The sequence below is a fragment of the Octodon degus genome, unplaced genomic scaffold (assembly GCF_000260255.1).
Source record: "Octodon degus isolate 3935 unplaced genomic scaffold, OctDeg1.0 scaffold00016, whole genome shotgun sequence".
NCBI classification, from domain to species: Eukaryota; Metazoa; Chordata; class Mammalia; order Rodentia; family Octodontidae; genus Octodon; species Octodon degus.
This window is the reverse complement of record NW_004524592.1, coordinates 16402091-16421088: the sequence shown is the minus strand read 5'-3', so window position 1 is coordinate 16421088 and position 18998 is coordinate 16402091. Positions and strand designations below refer to the sequence as shown.

At 37.0% G+C, this 18998-nt stretch overlaps 1 protein-coding gene across 3 annotated transcripts in view; it reads left to right on the top strand.

Moving 5' to 3' along the window:
- The window catches only part of Rnf170 (ring finger protein 170), a 63529-nt gene that overhangs the window by 31270 nt on the left and 13261 nt on the right, over positions 1-18998 (top strand). For 2 of the 3 annotated variants that reach the window (XM_004626667.2, XM_023710130.1), the window contains 3 exons: positions 4249-4392; positions 15419-15494; positions 16715-16823. In XM_004626667.2, coding sequence (XP_004626724.1) covers positions 4256-4392; positions 15419-15494; positions 16715-16823 — 322 coding nt within the window. In that variant the 5' untranslated portion in view covers positions 4249-4255. Of the gene's footprint in view, positions 1-4246; positions 4393-15418; positions 15495-16714; positions 16824-18998 lie in introns of those variants that run through there. The other variant, XM_023710131.1, reaches the window with a different exon arrangement.

Below are 18998 nucleotides of genomic sequence, written 5' to 3'. Positions count from 1 at the left end.
ATATTGCTTGGCAGTTTGAAATAAAGCTTTTAAAAAATGAGCAAATAACCAAGTTGTTAGATTGGTTTTTTTGGTGAGTCCTATCATTAAAAGTTGGCAATTTTGAAGGAAACCAAATCACTTAAGTGTCATTGTTAAAAAAAAAATCTCAATATCACATCTGTCACTTCACCATAAAGCTTTTAAATTCCAATGATTAGAATGATAAAGCCTTGCCATGATAGTTTTTAGTTTGGATAGTGAGGTATGATAGATATATATTTAAGTATTACTACTGATACCTGTAGAACATTTTAGTTGTGTTATGTTTAGTATGAATGTATTTCCAAACATCTTGTGGCACATTGTCCATTATAATTACCAGTGTTCAGTTGCATTGTTGTCATTGCATCCAATAGCTTTCACCCTCAGCAAGAATCTAAAAACATTTTCCAACCTAGTTCTCATATTGGATCATTCAGGAATACATGACTATTCTGTAGCATTTTAATGAGTCAGATGTTTATATTACTGTTTTCTTTCTCATCTGAATCAAGGTCTTCATTCTGTACCTATCTGTCATATCTGTCATGTATTGCCAACTTCTTTGGTTTACATAATCCAAGTCATCATTGATAATCAAGTCACCTGAAGACTCACTTTCAGCCTCCTCCCAAAATAGTATAACTGGATTTTCATGTGACATTGTACAAATTGGACTAATTCTACAAGAAAAAAATTCAAAGAAAACATTTAATAAAGCAAATTACAAATATATAACATGGCACATAATGTTTACACTTCAGTATACATTGCCATTAAAGTGAGTGAGCACAAAGATTGCTTCTTGTATTCCCTTAGCACAGTTACTGATATCTGATATGTACAGTTGGTTTCTGTTATGCTAAAGCTCATATTTTCATTAGAAAATATTGTGTGGTCATCTGCAACCAACCTTTAATGCCCCTATGAAGGATATAATTGCATTGACATCACACTAAAGGCCATCTATATAAAATTTGTATAATAAAATTTAGTCATATTGCCACTGTTTACACTTTCAAGGATACAAAAACAAATGTACCATTTAACTAAGTGGTAAACTGCCTAACTGCAAAGAGACGAGAAAATATGAGTAATCATAATTATAATGGACCTATTAATGCACTTAACTTGCAAAGTGCTTTTGCCTCTGTCAGTTTCATTTGATCTTCATGACTCTGAGGTCATTAAATTGAGCATTTAGAGGGTAGGACTCTTGACAGAGATAACATTTTGATTATCTTTGAGCAGATATAAGTAGTGTTATCATAAGTTTAGGTTTGTTTGCTTGCTTCTGACCAGGTCAAAGGAGGCCATATTTGGAAAAATAACTTATCCAAAGCTAGCTAGTTGTGAGGAGGTGGATGGTCCCATTTGTCCCTGATCACCATCTTCACGCTACAGGTGGGCAAAGGTCTTTTATAGTAAGGAACAGAAAGGAGGGAAGCTCCCAGAGTTGATGCAGACCTCCACACTCGCTTTATCACTTCCAGCCATCTTCGGCTCATTGCACCATTCTGTCACTTTATCTCAACTGAGGAGAGAGTGTGTTGGTCATGTGCTTGGGAGGAACTTTAGAGAAGTTTCTTATTTCTAAAAGAAAAAATATCTAACTTTTAAAGTTCTATTTTTCAGTGTCAGTTACAGTAGTTCTCACTGCCATTAGGAATTTGTATTACAACCATAACATTTTTAATTTAAAAACAGGATACTAAAACAAAAATCTGTATTGATTAAATTGGGATCAAATGAGGAAGGGAGTCTAGTAAACCAACATGAATACAAAACAGGAGCTTTTCTTTTTTCAAGGTGACTGATACCTATTTGGAATATCAGGCCTTGAAGCCCGTCCCTAGGGAGTATGTGGCTCTTTGTCTACTCTTTTTGTCTTGAGGTCTGGCCTACCAGGAGCCTCTGGGACAGATGTAAAGTCTTGTCTTCCATATTGCCTCCTTGAGAGCCTAGCCCTCTGTGACTGCCTGTATTTCTAAGGTGCCTATATATGGATGAAACTTTTCAATACAGTCAGTTACATAGGAGCTAGGTATATAGCTCAGTGGCATAAGTGCCTGCCTGGCAAGTGCAAGATCACTAGTTCTATCCCCAGGACAAACCAAAACAAAACAAAAAAACCCAGTAAGTTACATAAATGCAGAACTTTGGTATTACATATATTTAATACTTATTTTCTTAGGGCCAACCAAATAGCTCAGTGGATTAAAGCGCCTACAGGCAGGTGCAGGGTTTGGGGGTTCAGTCCCCAGGCCTGCTGGCTAGCCCTGCCTCAAGGATGTACTGAGACAGCAATTGAGACTGGGCGTGGTGGCATTCCAGCTCTTGGGAGGCTGTAAACAGGCAGATCACTACCAGTACGATCTAGTAGTAAGATCCTAAACACCCTGTAGACCCTTCCTTAAAAATACCAAAAAAAAAAAAAAAAAAAAAAAAAAACAGGAATACTTATTTTCTTTATTTCCCTTTAAGTATCTTAAGAATTAGAAGGTTATAGGTTCCTAATCTGAAAAAAAATTAATTACTATTTGTTAGGTTTTTTTGCGCTGCGGCAGAGGAGCAGAAGTAAAAGAAAATGAAGGAAAAGTTATTTATTGAGGCGGATTTGCAAACTAGCAGGGAGTTGGAGGGATCCTCTGATCTGAGACTAAGATGACTTTATGGACTCTTGCTGGGGGCGGAGCTTGAGGGGCGGGTTCAGTGACACTCAGGAGGAGACAGCTAGGACTCGGCTGGGGAAGGAGGAGGAAGTGACCATTGGGAAGATAAGCTGTTGATTTTGGGGTTCAGCCATGTTGGATCAGGGCCATGATAATTTAGCAGTTTGTACCCGGGCTGGAACCTGTTACCTATGATATGTGAACTTAAGTGTGGTTGAGCTTTCTGTCATACCCATATGATTGGGTCCGAGAATTTGCTTTAATTTTGAGTATGAGAAGAAAAATTGCATATCCCTCTCTTTTTCCTATGAATTACAGCTTCATAATCATTCTGTATTCCAGGCATTTTTGAACTATAAACTAAGCTTAGTTTTAGGTGAGATTGACAGTTTTTCAAGCACCAAAAGTTTTGTTAGTTCATATATAACAGTTTTGTAGTCCTTACATAAATGCCTTAAATCCTTAATGTCTTTTATCTTTCAAATTACTAACTCTTAAGTTCGGTAAATCATTTTTATTTAAACAAACATTAGGACTCCTGTGTACAGATCATTTATTGGATATTTATAGAAAACTACAAATTTCCTTTCCCCATCAGTATGTGATAAATTCCAAAAGACATGTATGTTCAGTGCAGTGAAGAATAATCTGATTTGTTTTGTTATGGAGAACTTATTGGATATTCAGGATTTAGAAAGGAGCACTCCAATGAGGTCATTTTCCTTGAAGGAGCTAATCCTGAGGAGAAAAGTGTACTCAAAAATTTTTTTTTCTCAGGGCCAAGGACATGTGTTAGCAGCATAAATACCTGCCTGGCAAGCATAATGTCCCACGTTCAAGCCCTGGTGGCGCAAAAAAAAAAAAAATCTTAAAAGGTAGAAATAGATGGCAAGTTATAGTAGTTGCTCTTTTTTTCTTTTCTTTCTTTCTTTTTTTTTTTTTTTTTCTTTAAAGTATTTAGTACAGGGCCTGCAGGATTTCATTACACAGATCAGACTCACAGTGATTCTCCGGTTTTCAACAGGCACACGCCACCATACCCAGTCTCAGTGTGTCTCAGTGCACCCCAGGGATAGGGCTGGCACAGTAGACCAGGGTTCCCTTGTGTCTGCCTAAGCAGGCCCTTTAATCCAGGGAAATAACATTTGTACTCCCCAAATAATTTTATTATTTTATTTTATGTATTTAGTATAGGGTCTACGGGGTCTCACTACACAGATAGGACTCATAGTGATTCTCCTGTTTTCAGCCTCCCAGGCCCTAGGATTACAGGCACACTACCACACCCAGTCGCAGGGGATCAAACCCTGGTCCCTGCATCTGCCTAAACAGGCACTTTAATCCTCTGAGCTCTCTGGCCAGCCCTTTTCTAGCAAATTTTAAAGAACTCCTTAATGGGAGACTTCACTGGAATTGTATTTAACATAGGGTACATGAAGGGAATGCTACAGATAGTAAGTATATTAGAAGACAGCTATGTTTACATTGCTTTTATTAGCATATTTAATTTTCACTTTGTTGTTGGTAACTTTTATCTTGTTTCTTCATATTTTAGACCTGGAATGGCCAAATATCAAGGTGAAGTTCAAAGTTTGAAACTGGATGATGATTCAGTTATAGAAGGAGTAAGTGACCAAGTTCTTGTGGCAGTTGTGGTCAGTTTCACTTTGATTGCTTCCCTGGTATATGCACTTTTCAGGTGAGACTATAGGACAAATATATTGAAATATATTTCCAAGGATCACTGAATTTTTGACTTGCAGTAATGTGTAATACTCAGAAAAATAAGTGACCAATTTCAGTGAGTGTCCATATTGACTAAATACTTTATTATCCATTGAAATGTATATTTTCAAGAGTCACTAAATTTTTGACTTGTAGTAATATGTAATAGTAAGAAGAGTAAGTAATGAATTTTAGTGGGGCTGGTGAGATGGCTCAGTGGTCTAAAGCACCTACTTAGAACAAGCTAAGCAAAGCACAGGGACCGCGGTTCAATCCCCCAGCACCACATGCCAGCCAGCCCCGCCCCCTGGTGGGCTGAGCTGGCCACACACACACACACACACATAAATAAAATTTAAAAAAAATAAAGTGTGATGATAGTTTAAAAAAAAAAAAAATTTAGTGAGTATGTCTGTTTCCTAAAATACTTCATTTTCCACTGGGCTCTGAATGCTGACACATTTTTCTTCTTTTATCAGATAAATTAATCGTCCACATTTTGATTAAAGTGTTAATATTTTCTGTGTGTCATATTTTAAATTTTTTTCATAATTGAAAAAAATTGGTGTTACTAATAGGTAACAGATAATTGCAAAATATTTTCCATTTTTAAATGGGAAAAAGTGAGCAGAAAAGGAAAAAAATGTCTTGGATAGTGTAAAGGAAAATTAAGATTACAAGAAACTTTAATTGTTCCGGAGTTAAAACAGTTTTTAAAGCCTCAAGTGTCTGTGTGCTGATATGTAGTCTATAGGCCAATATGTAGATTAGTAGATTTAATCCCCAAAATTACAGTTTTTCCTCTAAAATGTACAGAAAAATGATTAAACAGAATGTGAACACTTAAGGAAAAAATGATGATTTAAATTATTCTTTTACATTCGTATTGATAGTCTTTTAGGATAACATCTTGATTTTAGTAGAATATTTTTTAGAGTGATTCTAAGGAATAATGACTAAATGATAGTAGGTTTAAATGAATTAATAACACTATAATTCTTAAGGATATAATAATTCATCATAACATAGAAATACTGACTGATGTTTTAATAGAAACCAAATAAAAGTATTCTGTGTATTACTTCAGGATTCTGCTTTTGGCCCTGCTGTGTTCATTTCTAATAGCAGGTGAGGTGAATAAGACCCATGCAGGTCTATAGTTACATGAGAGTAACAACTAATGTGCTAGTGCAACAGAATCAACATGCAGAAATTGTCAGCCAACACATCTGTAGTCACCTGATCTTTGACAAAGTGCCAGGAAAACACAGCAGGGTAAGAGTTCAACAGTCATGCTGAGAGAACTGAGTAGCCACATGGAAAGTGAAATTGGACCCAAACTATACCACATAACTCAAAATGGATCAAAGATTTCAGTGTGAAGACTTAAAACTGGTAGATTTGCTGTGATTTACTTGTAATTTGTCTCCAAAAATTCATGCTTAGTTTTCAGAGTGATGGTATTTGGACATAATGTGGAAACCTTCAGAGGCAGGGCCTAGTGGAAGAAGCTTAGGTCATGAGGGCACCGCCCTGGGCAAAGCCTAGCATAGTTCTTGTGAAGACTCCTGTGGTTCCCTTAAGAAGACCTTTACATAAGAGCAAGACCCAGACTTGCCTGGTCTCTGTCTTCCTGACTGGCCATTTATATCTCCATCTCCTAGTGCTTGTGCCATGATGCTATCTGCCATGATGTAATAATGAGGCTACAAGGCTTCTCACCACTGGGCTTACTAAATGATAAGCTAAAAAGATCTCTTTTCTGTGTATGTGATATTGGGGAGTGTACCAAGGCCTTGCATGTGCTAGGCAAGAGCTCTACTGTCGAACTACATCCCCAGCATTTTCTTTTCTTTCTTTCTTTCTTTTTTTTTAGACAGTCTCACTAAATTTCCCAGGCTGGCCCAAACTTGTAATGCCCTTACCTCTGCCTCCTGAGAAGCTAGGATTAGAGGTATATCCACAGGTCCCAACCTAAACCTCTTTTCTTTATAAAAAATTCAGCTTTGGATCATTTTCTTATAGCAATGAAAGGAATACTACAGTACTTTAAGAAGAAAATATCAGTAAATCACAATCTTTAACTTAACCAACATTAGACATAACAAAACCATGAACAGCAAAGCAATAAAGTACACAAACCAGACTTCATCAAAGTTAACAATTTTTATACTTCAAAAGATATCATCCAGAAAATCAGGGGGGCTGGTGAGATGGCTCAGTGGTCCAAAGCACCTGCTTAGAACAAGCTAAGCAGAGCAAAGCACAGGGACCAAGGTTCAATCCCCCAGCACCACATGTCAGCCAGCCCCGCCCCCTGGTGGGCTGAGCTGACCACACACACAAAATAAATAAAATAAAATAAATAAATAAATAATTCAAATGCCAAAAAAAAAAGAAAAGAAAAGAAAATCAGGGGCCAGGGAGATGGCTCAGTAGAATAAGCACTTGCCTGGCAAGCGCAAGAGCCTGAGTTCAATCAGTTCTGAAAAAAAAAAGAAAATCAAAGGCTGGGCATGTTGTCACATACCTGTAATCCCAGCAACCTGGGAGGTGGAAACAGAAGAACTGCAGAATCCAACCTGGGCAACTTAGTGAGACCCTACTTCAAAATTTAAAAAAAAGAGAGCAGAAGCTTAGTACAAAGACCCTAGCTAGGTTCAGTCCCAGTATCACTAAAAGAGAACCCAGTTAATTTAAGCGAGAAAACACTTTGAGTTGGCCTTTCTCTAAAGGAGATACACAAATGGCCAATGGGCACATGAAAATATGTTCACTGTTGCTAATTAAGGAAAAGCAAAAATCAAAATCTCTATGAGATACTATCTCATGCCTATAAAGATAAGATAGCTACTATCAAAACTACACAAAACAACAAGGGTTGTTGAGTATATGGAGAAATTAGAACACTTGGGGCCGGTGAGATAGCTCAGCAGACTATGGGCCTGTTTGGAATATGTACCTCCTTAGGCTAGAACAGGGGCCAGAGTTCAAGCCCTGGCACCACATGCTGAGCCAGCCCTACCCCCAGGCCTGCTGAGCTGGCCACAGAGACTGGGCATGGTGGCGTACACCTATAATTCCAGCACTGGGGAGGCTGAAAATAGGAGGATCACTATGAGTCTGAGCTATGTAGTGAAACCCTGTACCAAATACATTAAAAAAGGGGAAATTAGAATCCTTGTTTACTGTGGTGGGAATATAAGATATTGCTATTGTTACAGAAAACAGTATGGCAGTTGCTCAAAAAAGGAAAAATTGTATAACCATATGATTCATCAGTTCCACTGTCCCAAATAATTCAAAGCAGAAATTGGAAAAGGTATTTGCAGTTCTGTGTTCATGGTACTATCATTCATGTGCTTGAAGTAACTGAAAGAAAAGATGGAAAAAGGTATTTGTAGTTTTGTTTGTAGTAGTATTATTCTTAGTAGCCAAACAGTGCAAAATCAGACGTGCAAACTTAAATGCTGTACAATTTCCCTTTTATGAGAAACTATTCAGCTTTATAACAATGATAATCCTGTCAATTGTAACAATCTGGGTAAACTTGGTGGCTCTTAGACTAACTGAAAGAAGCCAAGCACAGAAAGGTAAGTACTATATGTTCTCGTTTATGTGTGGAGTCTACACAAGTTGAACTTATAGAACCAGAGAGTAGAGTGGTAGTTGCCAGTGGCTAAGGAAATCTTGGTCAGAGGATGCAAAGTATCAGTTAGAATAAATGAATTTTTTTTAGGTAATAAAAAGGAAGGAGGGAAAAAAATACCCACAAGGCGCAAAACCATAAGTAAAATAGCTCATTCAAAATGTGTTATTGTTACAAGATTAATTTTTAATATTTTTGCTATTAATTTTTCTAATTTCTCTACTATGAATAGTTTTTTTCTGCTACAGATTGGAATAATACAAAGTACAAACTAAATTAATTATATAAGGTATATTTATAAAAATAACTAGCTAAAGGTCACATCCTATTGTATTCAATTTGAGATCATCATTTCAAACTGGGAAACAATCCCAGCACTCTGTAAGGCCAAAACAAAAAGTTTTCTAAGTTCAAGCCTGGTCAGAGCAACTTAGCAGCTTAGTGAGGTTTTGTCTCAAACTTTGAAAAAATAGGGCCAGCCAAATAGCAGATTAAAGCACCTGTGTAGGCAGAGTGCAGCGACCAGGGTTCAATCCTGGGCCTGCCGTGCCAGCCCTGCCCCCCAGGACAAGCTGAGACAGCAGTTGAGACTGGGCATGGTGGCGTACACATGTAATCGCAGCACTTGGGAGGCTATAAACAGGAGAATCACTACAAGTCCAGTCTACATAGTGAGACCCTTTAGACCCTGTACTAATACAAAAAAAGAAAAGAAAAGAAAAAAAAATAGACTGTGCATATAGCTTACTGTGAAGGCCTTGATTTCAATCCCCAGTAGTGCAAAAACTAAACAAATAGAAAAACAGTCAGAGGAAATTGTCAGAATGGTAAAAGCTGTAGAAATAAATCATGTAACATGCTCGAAGGAACTGAGGCTGCCCAGCTTTAGGAAGGGGACCACTGCCATAAAGGGTGTGTTTAACTGTGGTGAAAGTTGTTTGGTTAAAGAATATGGCCAGGTGGGGTGGCATGTACCTTGTAGTTCAATACTTGAAAAGCTGAGACAGGAGAATCTTTTAAACCCAGAAGTTAGAGACCAGCCTAGAATATGTGAGACCTTATTTCCAAAAACTACAAAAAGAGACCTTTTCCCTTTGTGGCTTCATGATTATGGCTTAACCTAAGAAATAATTTTAAATTATGTAAGGTATGCCTCTTTACTTAGACATTATTTTGTGTCTGTCATATGATTGGACAGGAGGTCAGTTTAAATTTCAATTCGGTGCTCTATATTTACATTTAGTTAGCAGTTATAATCTCACTTACCTGAGGTGATCAGTTGGGGGTAGTGTATATAGTTTAAAATTTAAATAAAAGAACCTCATGTCCATTTTTCCAGTTTCTTTGATGGTTTTATCATAATTCTCTCATTTTTGTATTTGTCAAAATATATGTAATGTAAAAATTGTCATTTTAACCTTTTTCTTGTTTCTTTGTTACTATGTAGTTCAGGCTGGCCTTGGAACTCACCATATATCAGAGGCTGGCCTCAAACTTACAGTGATCCTCCTACCTCACCTTTCTATATTTTATTTGTATTTTTTTGGTACCTGGGATCAAACTCAGGACATTGTGTTTGCCAGGTAGGCACATATGCAGCTGAGCTATCTCCCCAGCCCTTACCAGGCCTTTCTATATGCTGGGATTGAGGACGTGTACTACCATGCTCAGCTTCATATTAACAATCTTTAAAAGGTGTACAAGTTGGTGGCATTTAGTATAGTTAAAATGTATAATGATCATGACTATCTACTTCCAAAACTTTCTTATCACTCCAAACAAAAAGTCTCTTTCCATTTAGCCAGCAAATTCTGATAATTCTTCAGCCACTGGTGAAGTCTGTTCTACTTTGGGTGTCAATGAATTGGACTATTTTATGTTCCTCATAAAATAGAATCATACAGTACTTGTCCCTTTGTGTTTAGCTAGCTTTACTTCACATAGTGTTTTCAAAGTCCATTTATATTGTAGCATGAATAAGAATCTTACTCCTTTTTATGGCTAGACAATATTTCATTATATGTGTACATCACTTTTTGCTTATCTGTTTACCCTTTGTCAGCCTCTTGAATTATTCTCACCATTTGATGTTGCCAATGAATAAATAATATTGCTATGAACACTGCTGTTTTCTCTCTGAGTCTTTGCTTTTATTTGAAATTTCAAGATCATATTGTAATTCTGTAAAATTTTTTTTTCTTTGAGACAGTATCTTACTGGATTCACCAGCTGATGTGTTTTTTTCAGGAACTTAAACTGTCTTCCACAGTAGCATCTCTTGTACTAGCAGGGATCCAGTTTGACATCGTTGCCAGTGTTTACTCTCTCTGCCTTTCTTTCTTTCCTTTTTATCTTCTCCTTTAACTATCATGGGAGTGTAGTAGTATTTCACTATAGTTTTGAATTGCATTTCTCAAATAAGTTATATTACCATTTCATATACTCATTAGCTATTTGTTGAAGTACAGTACTCCCATTGAATATGTTGATACCCTTATCAAAACTCTGTTGATAATTGTCTCAGCTAGTTTGGGCATTTATAACAAAATGGGTAGTTTGAGCAACATTTATTTCTCATAGTTTCAGAGACTGGAAAGTCACAAATCAGTGTGACTGATTAGCTTAGCTTTCTGTCATCATGACAAGAGTACCTGAGATAATCAGCTTACCAAAAGAAAACGTTTATTTTAGCTTTCATTTTCAGAAGCTCTATTAAATGATCATTAAGTAATCAGTTGGCCCTCTTGCTTTGGTGCCTGCTGTATGGCACTGGGAGGAAGAATAGATGGCAGAGCAAGACTGCTTACTCATCTCTTGGAAGCCAAAGAAAGAGGATGAAACTCAGTCCCCAAAATCGCCTTTAAGATCATGACCCAGGAACCTAAAGACACCCTACTAAGCCCTTTCTTCTCCTACTAGGTCCACTGTGGGCAGTGGGAGTGGATGGGATGATGAGGGAGGGACCTCTAACAACACATGGGTTTATGGGAGATGATCCAAACTAGATAATAAAGTATTGGTGGATCTAGTGTCTGACAGGAGCCTACTATCTAGTTTACAAGTGGCTATTTTTTCGTCATATCTTTACCTAGAAAGGTGCACAGACAGGAAGGCATATCTTCCATGTTTCTTTTTGCGGTGGTGCTAAGGACTCAGCCCTGGGCCTTGTACATATAAAGCATATACTTTACCACTGAGCAGCATCCCTAGATCTCCATGTCTCTTATAAGCCTGCTAATTCCAACATTACAGTGCCACCCTTATGGTCTAATTGCCTTTGAAAGGTCACATCTCTAGATCTTGCCACATTGGGATTAGAGGTTCAACATAGAATTGGGGTTGTGGGACACACAAACATTTAGTAGCAACCATATATGTGAGAATTGATTTCTGAGTTCCTGTGTTCTAGTCCATTGATTTAAAATGTCCTGTTGGGGGCCAGGGAGATGGCTCAGTAGAATAAGCGCTTCCCTGGCAAGTGCAAGGGCCTGAGTTCAATCCCTGGTTCCGCAAAAAAAAAAAAAAAAAAAAGGTCTACTTTCTAAAATGTCCTGTCTTTTTCTCATAGCTAAGTTGGTCATAGTAAGATGCCAAGAAAGGCAGTAACTCAAATATAGAACTCTAACACATTTGTTGTCACCCTATGCCAATGATTTACAGTCCTTCTTTGTCTTTGAAAGGGAAAAAAACAAAATTGTCAAATGATTAAGTCATAAAATCCCTGAAAGAGAGCCTGTAACCTTTAATATGCAAAAAGAAATGACATATCAAAAAGTAGGAGAAGAAAGATAGATGGGATTAAGTTATAGAAATTTGGAAGACCTTTTGGACTGGTTTCTGATATGTCAACAAATAATAGCTAGTAGTGATTCCTCTATCTAGTAGTGATAGAAGGAAGAACAGGGCTATCTGAACAGAACCTCACTTGCATACAAGATAACTTCAGGAATCAACATGTGGGGCAGGCAAGATAGCTCAGTAGGCTGAAGAGCCTGCTTAGGCAAGTACAGGAACTGCAGTTCCATCCCAGGTACCACATATAGCACCAGCCCCACCCCCAGGGTGGGCTGAGCCAGGCACAAAAAAAAAAAAAAAAGAATCAACAAGTGAGGTTATATCAAATTAAAAAGCTTCTGCACAGCAAAAGAAATAACCAATGGAGTGAAGAGAAAACCTACACAATGGGAAAAAAACTTCGGCCAGCTACACCTCAGACAGAGGACTAGTTTCAGTGATATATAAAGAACTAATAAAAAAACTTAAGCCCCCTCCCCAAATAAAAGATCCAATCAAAAAATAGGCAACTAAGCACAGCGACCGCGGTTCAATCCCCCAGCACCACATGCCAGCCAGCCCCGCACACTAGTGGTCTGAGCTGGCCACACACACACACACTCACACACAAAATAAATAAATAAATAAATAAATAAATAAATAAATAAATAAAATAGGCAACTGAAATGAATAGACACTTCACAGAAGAAGAAATATAAATGTCCAATAAATATACAAAAAATGTTCACACTTTTTGGTCATTAGAGAATGCTAATTAAAACAGATTCCTTATTTCTGAAAAAATAGCAATCAAGAAATCAAGTAATAACTAATGCTTGTGAGGCTGCAGGGAAAAAGGAATACATCTACATTGTTGTTGGGAATGTGATCTAGTACAGCCATTACAGAAATCAGCATGGAGATTCTTCAGAAAATGAAAACTAGAAATTCTATTCAACCCAGCTATTTCCCCTTCCTAGGTAGCTTCCTGAAAAAATTAAAAGACATCATATAGGGGGCCAGGGAGATGGCTCAGTAGAATAAGCGCTTGCCAGGCAAACTCAAGGGCCTGAGTTCAATCCCTGGTTCCGCAAAAAAAAAAAAAAAAAAAAAAAAAAGACATCATATCACCGTGATACATGCATACCCATGTTCCTATAACAGCACAATTCATGATAGCTAAATCTTCAAGTGCCTATAGATCGATCAACATGAATGGATAAAGGAAAGGTACTGTCTGTACACAGTGGAATAGTCCTACATTGCTAAAAGAAGAACAAAATTGAGTCATTTGTAGGAAAATGAATATACCTCGATACCAAATGTGAAGTGAAATACACAAGATTAAATATTGCAGTTTGTTTTATATAAGAAATCCAAAACAAAAAATAAAGATCAAAGTAAAAGAAAAACAGTAGAAAACAGGGAGATGGATCTTTTTGAAAAATGGAAGGGAACCAAGAGTTGGAGGGAGAGTAAGGAGAGGCATTAGAAAAAGAATTAAGATAGTCTTGTGCATGCACCAGCTCCCCAGGATAGGTGTAATTATTATGTGCTGCAAACATGTACTAATAATTTTTTTAAAATATATTTTAGTACAGGGACTACAGGATCCCACTACACAGATTGGACTTGCAGTGGTTCTCCTGTTTTCAGCCTCCCAAGCACTGGGATTACAGACACATACACCACCACGCCCAGTCTCAGTCACTGTCTCAACGCGCCCCGGGGATGAGGTTGGCCTGGCACACTGGGAAATAATTTTTTTTTTAATTTTATTGATACACCCTTGATGTGCATCCTGATGCTCATACAATCAGTTGATCTTCATATTTCTTTTTTTTTAATTTTTTTTTATTTATGTGTGTGTGTGTGTGTGTATATGTGTGTGTGTGTGTGTATGTGGCCAGCTCAGCCCACCAGAGGGCGGGGCTGGCTGGCATGTGGTGCTGGGGGATTGAACCGTGGTCTCTGTGCTTTGTTAAGCTTGTTCTAAGTAGGCACTTTAGACCACCGAGCCATCTCACCAGGCCAATTTTTTTAATAAAACAAATAGAATATAAATTTTTACAACTACAACACACTACTGAGAGAAAGCACAAACACACATACACACACACACACACAATGATGAACACTTTCCATAGACTAGAAGAAAGATGAAAATACTACACAGAGTGATCTGGATCTGTCATTTTTTCATAACTAAATTGGTCCTAGATTTTCTAGTTTGGTCTTCAGTCTGTTAATTTTGGCAATGTTTTCTAAATTTTTGGTTCTGTACTCATACTGCTGTCGGTCACATTTAGTTACCTCACTGATTGTATTCAGCAGTCTGGGCAATCCTTGTTCACTGGCTATATTTTGACTTTACTACCAACTGTAGTGTACCTCAAAAGAATCTTACACCTTTTTGTATGGAAAGAAGTCCAGTGAAAAGATTTTCCAAGCACATGGTTCATGTCTGCACTTTGGAAAGTGTTTGTTTTTATTTATTTTTTTTCTTCCAATGAAAAGGAAATGATTTTCTGTTCTCAAAGAACAGGGAATTTTATCTAGCTGAGACTTCATTTGGGCTAGTTAATTTGATTGATTGCTTTCATTATATAGATAAGATTCATAGATTGTTAATTCAGTGATAAGAATGTAACTTTTGAAATTGAGAATTCACTGAAATTCAAGTTTAAACTGTTCAAAAATTTTATTATACTTATATTGAACTTCTACTTAGATACCTGACTTTAAGTTGGTTTCCTATTCTTACTGAAATGATGCTTATATTTTCTAGCTTTCTTTGTAAAATTTGAATTTCTCTCAAAAACTCAATTATTTGTAGGATGCATTTCTTTAATTTTCTCTATCCTATTAGGATTTTAGAGTTATTTCTGTCCCATATGGCCTACCCAGAATCTAAAGGCTTCCTTGAGTATTTTTCAATATATTTAAATTTAAGGGAAAAGTCTGTAATCACAGGAGATTGAACTGTGACTCAGATGTAAAGCTTCACCCCCACCTTCCATCTTGACCTCTACTTGAATTTTACTGCTGTCTTAATTCATCCTTTTATATTAACCACCAGCGTCTTAGCTTTGAGTGTCCATTTTCAAGTTAATGTTAAGGTACTAGTGGTATGTTAAGTTTTGACTTTTCTGCATACATAATTTCAGTTTCTGCTTTGTTCACCTCTTCTCAAACAGAAAAGTTACAGAAAAACTAATCCTTCTGGGAAGTGTTTAAATACTATATAGAAAGATAGAGCTACTTATTTTGAAGAAATGTCACAAAACAAATGTGTTCATTGTTTTTAGTATTTGGTGACTATAGTAAATCTGCAAAATAAGAGGCTCCTGGATCTTGTCTCATTTGGCAATTAAATCTGAAACTAGCCAGTGATCAGTAATCTGGGAAGAACTCACCACAGAATATCGTACATTGTGCAGTCCTGGACTTGATAGTGCACCTGAGTGTCATCAGTTACATTTACTTACATATTAGTAAAATGAAATTAGCCCTAGAAAATAAGCAGATTAATCTGACAATATCTTATATTAAACATTTATTATATTTTACTTAACAGAAATGTACATCAGAACATTCATCCAGAAAACCAAGAGCTAGTAAGGGTGCTTCGAGAACAACTTCAAACAGAACAGGTACTGTCATGTGACGTGTACATTTTGTAGTTGTAATGAAACATTAATAAATTATTTTTTAAAAAATGTTTCGGGCCGGGGAGAAAGCTCAACAGCATAAGCGCCTGTCTGGCAAGCGCCAGGTGCTGAGTTTGATTCCCAGTACCAAAAAAAAAACAAAAACCTCGCAGTGTTTCTTTTGTGCTTTAAACTGTTCAGATTTGTGTATTTTCAGATTAAGCAAATTGCCAAATCTTAATGTATTCAACTGTTTGTATGTTTTTATTAAGTTGCTTTAAAATGAGAACGGTTTTCCTACCACCTATTTACATAGAAATAATTAGTATAATTGACTTTATCCAAAATGTGGAAAAACTTAATTTTTAAAAACACATACACTTAGACTTTCAAAGCAAAGACGGGAAAGGACAACTTTTGTTTTTAAACCCTTCCCCTAGTTTCCTCAATGTTCATAGCTTACAATACTAGTTAGGCAAAGCAGAATTTTTTTTCTTCTGCCTCTACTTTCAACCATATAGAAGCTCTAAAGAGCCAGAAAGATATGCAGGCTAGACTAAGTAGCATATTATTCTTGAAAGGCTGGAGTTTATCAGCCTGGGCAAATCAGCAACTTAATCAGACCCTGCCTCAAAACAAAAAGTTTAAAAACTTACAGAGATAAATCTTAGTGATAGAGTGCCCATAAATTCAATCCCTAGTTTTGGTGACAAAAAAATAAAAAGCATTCTAAAATCAGTCTGCTGGGTGTGGTGGTACATGCCTGTAATCCTAGCCTCTTAGGAAGGCTAAGGCAGGAGCATTGCCGTGAGTGCAAGACTGTAAGCTACACAATAAGACCCTATCTCAGAAACACAAAGAAAATTTCAAATTTTATTTCCAATAAAGTTTTATAATTTATCCATTCACTATGTATATTTTTTGAACTTCTACTACATGCTGAACATTGTTCAAGGTGTTGATAATTCAGTTGTGAACTAAAACATTCCTACTCTCGTGGAACTCATTAACACAAGAATAGTTTAAGCATATTAATAGTAGTCTGTTCTAGTGCTGTTGTTATCAATGTTACAAACTGCTGCATCTCCAAAGATCTTAAACTGCTGCATCTCCAAAATGTGATGAGGATTAAACAGAAATATTTGTAAATGTACTGTAACATGAAGACAATGTTGAAAGCCCTGTGTGTAAGGTCTAAACATGGATCCATATCTGCTTCTCAGGATGCACCTGCTGCTGCTCGACAGCAGTTCTACACTGACATGTACTGTCCAATCTGCTTACATCAAGCCTCCTTCCCTGTTGAAACAAACTGTGGACACCTTTTTTGTGGTAAGCACACTATGCTATGCTTTTGAAAGTGTAATCAAGGCCTCAATATGTACATTGGTTTTAGGGTAGATTGGTTCTTATATACTGCTCTACTTGTGGGCCAAGCATATTTAGCATCTAAGTAGTATACTATTTACATGTATACTTCCTTTTTACTCAGTGTATTATTTAGCATTTGTGAGTTCAAAAGTTAAAAAAAACCTATTCAGATTCTCAGTCAACAGGAATGTGTTTCTTTGCATGGTAGTTCAAGTGCATCATTGGTATTAGAGAGTCATTGAATCCCTCCTTGCTCTTCCCTTCTTGATAGTTTCATTTAGGAAGGCTGTTCTCTGAAGAATCATGCCTAAAACGTTCCCTTAGCTCTACTACCTCTCTTTACTTTGAGTCAGTGCAAAAGTTCTTAAGTGAGTTTATTTTGTTTTGTTTTGTTTTGTATTGGGGATCAAACTCGAGACCTTGCACTTACCAGACAGGGGTTTAAGCTGATGAGCTATCTCCTAGACCCTAGATTGTCTTTCTTTGTCAAGTGAAGAAAGTTGGAGAGGGAAAAATGAGAAACCTAGAGCATGTATCAGGACAAGAAGAGAATATTGATTTCACACTAACTTACTGTTATAGTACAGGGCACATCTTTGTTGATTTTTCTGCCTCTCCAAAAAGATTTCCTAGACAACACTGATTATCGTATTGCCATTGCTTGTACAGCCATTGAAGAATAGGGATGGGGGATGCTTTTGTGCTGGACGTGTAACAGACTTATTCTACATACTAAGCAACAGAGCTAGGCCACTTTTTAAGCCTTGTGCTCAGTTTCAGTATGATTGGTTACTTAACAGTGATTACTCTGAAAATTAATCTCTGTTTAGATTTATTGTCATTAGATCTTTTTTTAATTAGTAATGTTTCTTCTTATTGAAAAGCTGAATAACTAGTTATTCTTTAACTTTTGAATCTAAAAGTCACTAAATAAAAGTGGCTAACAAGTTGAACAGGACATTGGAAGTCCTCTACCCTACCTCAGACAAACTGGGTTAGGGTCTAATTATTTCCAGAATGTACCAAATATCCATATAAAGACTAATTTAAAATATAGCACACATTGATCCTATAAATTACTTTCCTCCATTTATATCTCTTCTATGACTTCAGCTTAGAACTTTTAGATCTTATTCTCATCTCACAAATAAACGTGTAACCCTGATGAAAGCTATTGTGTTGTCTCTCCCATTGCCTTAATTATTTTTCTCTCTTGTTGATTTGTATTTTTGTTTTGTTTTTCTTCCCTTTTTTTTTGGTGGAACCGGGGATTGAACTCAGGCCCTTGTGCTTGCCAGGCAAGTGCTTCTCTCTTGTTGAAACAAAATACCTACCACCCAAAGTTAAAGGAAGAAAGGCTTATTTAGCTAACAGTATGTAGAGGTTTCAGACCATAATTGTTTGGCTTCAAGGCAGGGTGGCACATGGCAGAGGGCAACAGTTCATGATGGTGAGAGACATCAAAAACAGAAGAGTAGAACAAGCCTCTTTCCATCCCTTATATTGTATGCAGAGGCTACCTGCACTAGGGCAAGTATAGTTCTTAATCCCAGCATTGGATCCTGAATCAGTCACAAGCTCTAAATTCAGCTGTACCTGAAAATCCCACACCCCATGATTACATGATTCTTTGGGGGGACATCCAGACACAAACCATAACACCCATCATCCTACTTGGTTGGATGGTCGGTCGGTCGGTCGGTCGGTCGGTTGGTTGGTTGGTTGGTTGGTTGGTTGGTTGGTTGGTGTAACATATGTAACTGGCATAGACCACCAGGCTTGTGTAAAGGCAACATGGCAAGGAATTTATTGTTCCTGGGTTCAGGCAAAGAGCAGAATTAGACCATCTGCCCTGAACAAAGAGAAGTTTGTCCCTTTTATTGGGATGAAGGGAACACAAAGGGCATTAGGCAGGAAGATCCCAATGAATATCTGTGGTGAAAGTTTTCTGGCAGTCCTATATCTCAGTGGGCAGAGTCCTTTTTATTATTTTTTTTCATTTTAATATTTTATTTCAAAGATAACATCCAAGCTATTATCTCAACATATAATCAGAAATATAGTATATATTTTATACGTCAACTACATTTCAACTCAGATGCTAAATTTGTAAAGGTAAAAAGTAAAATGTGGTAT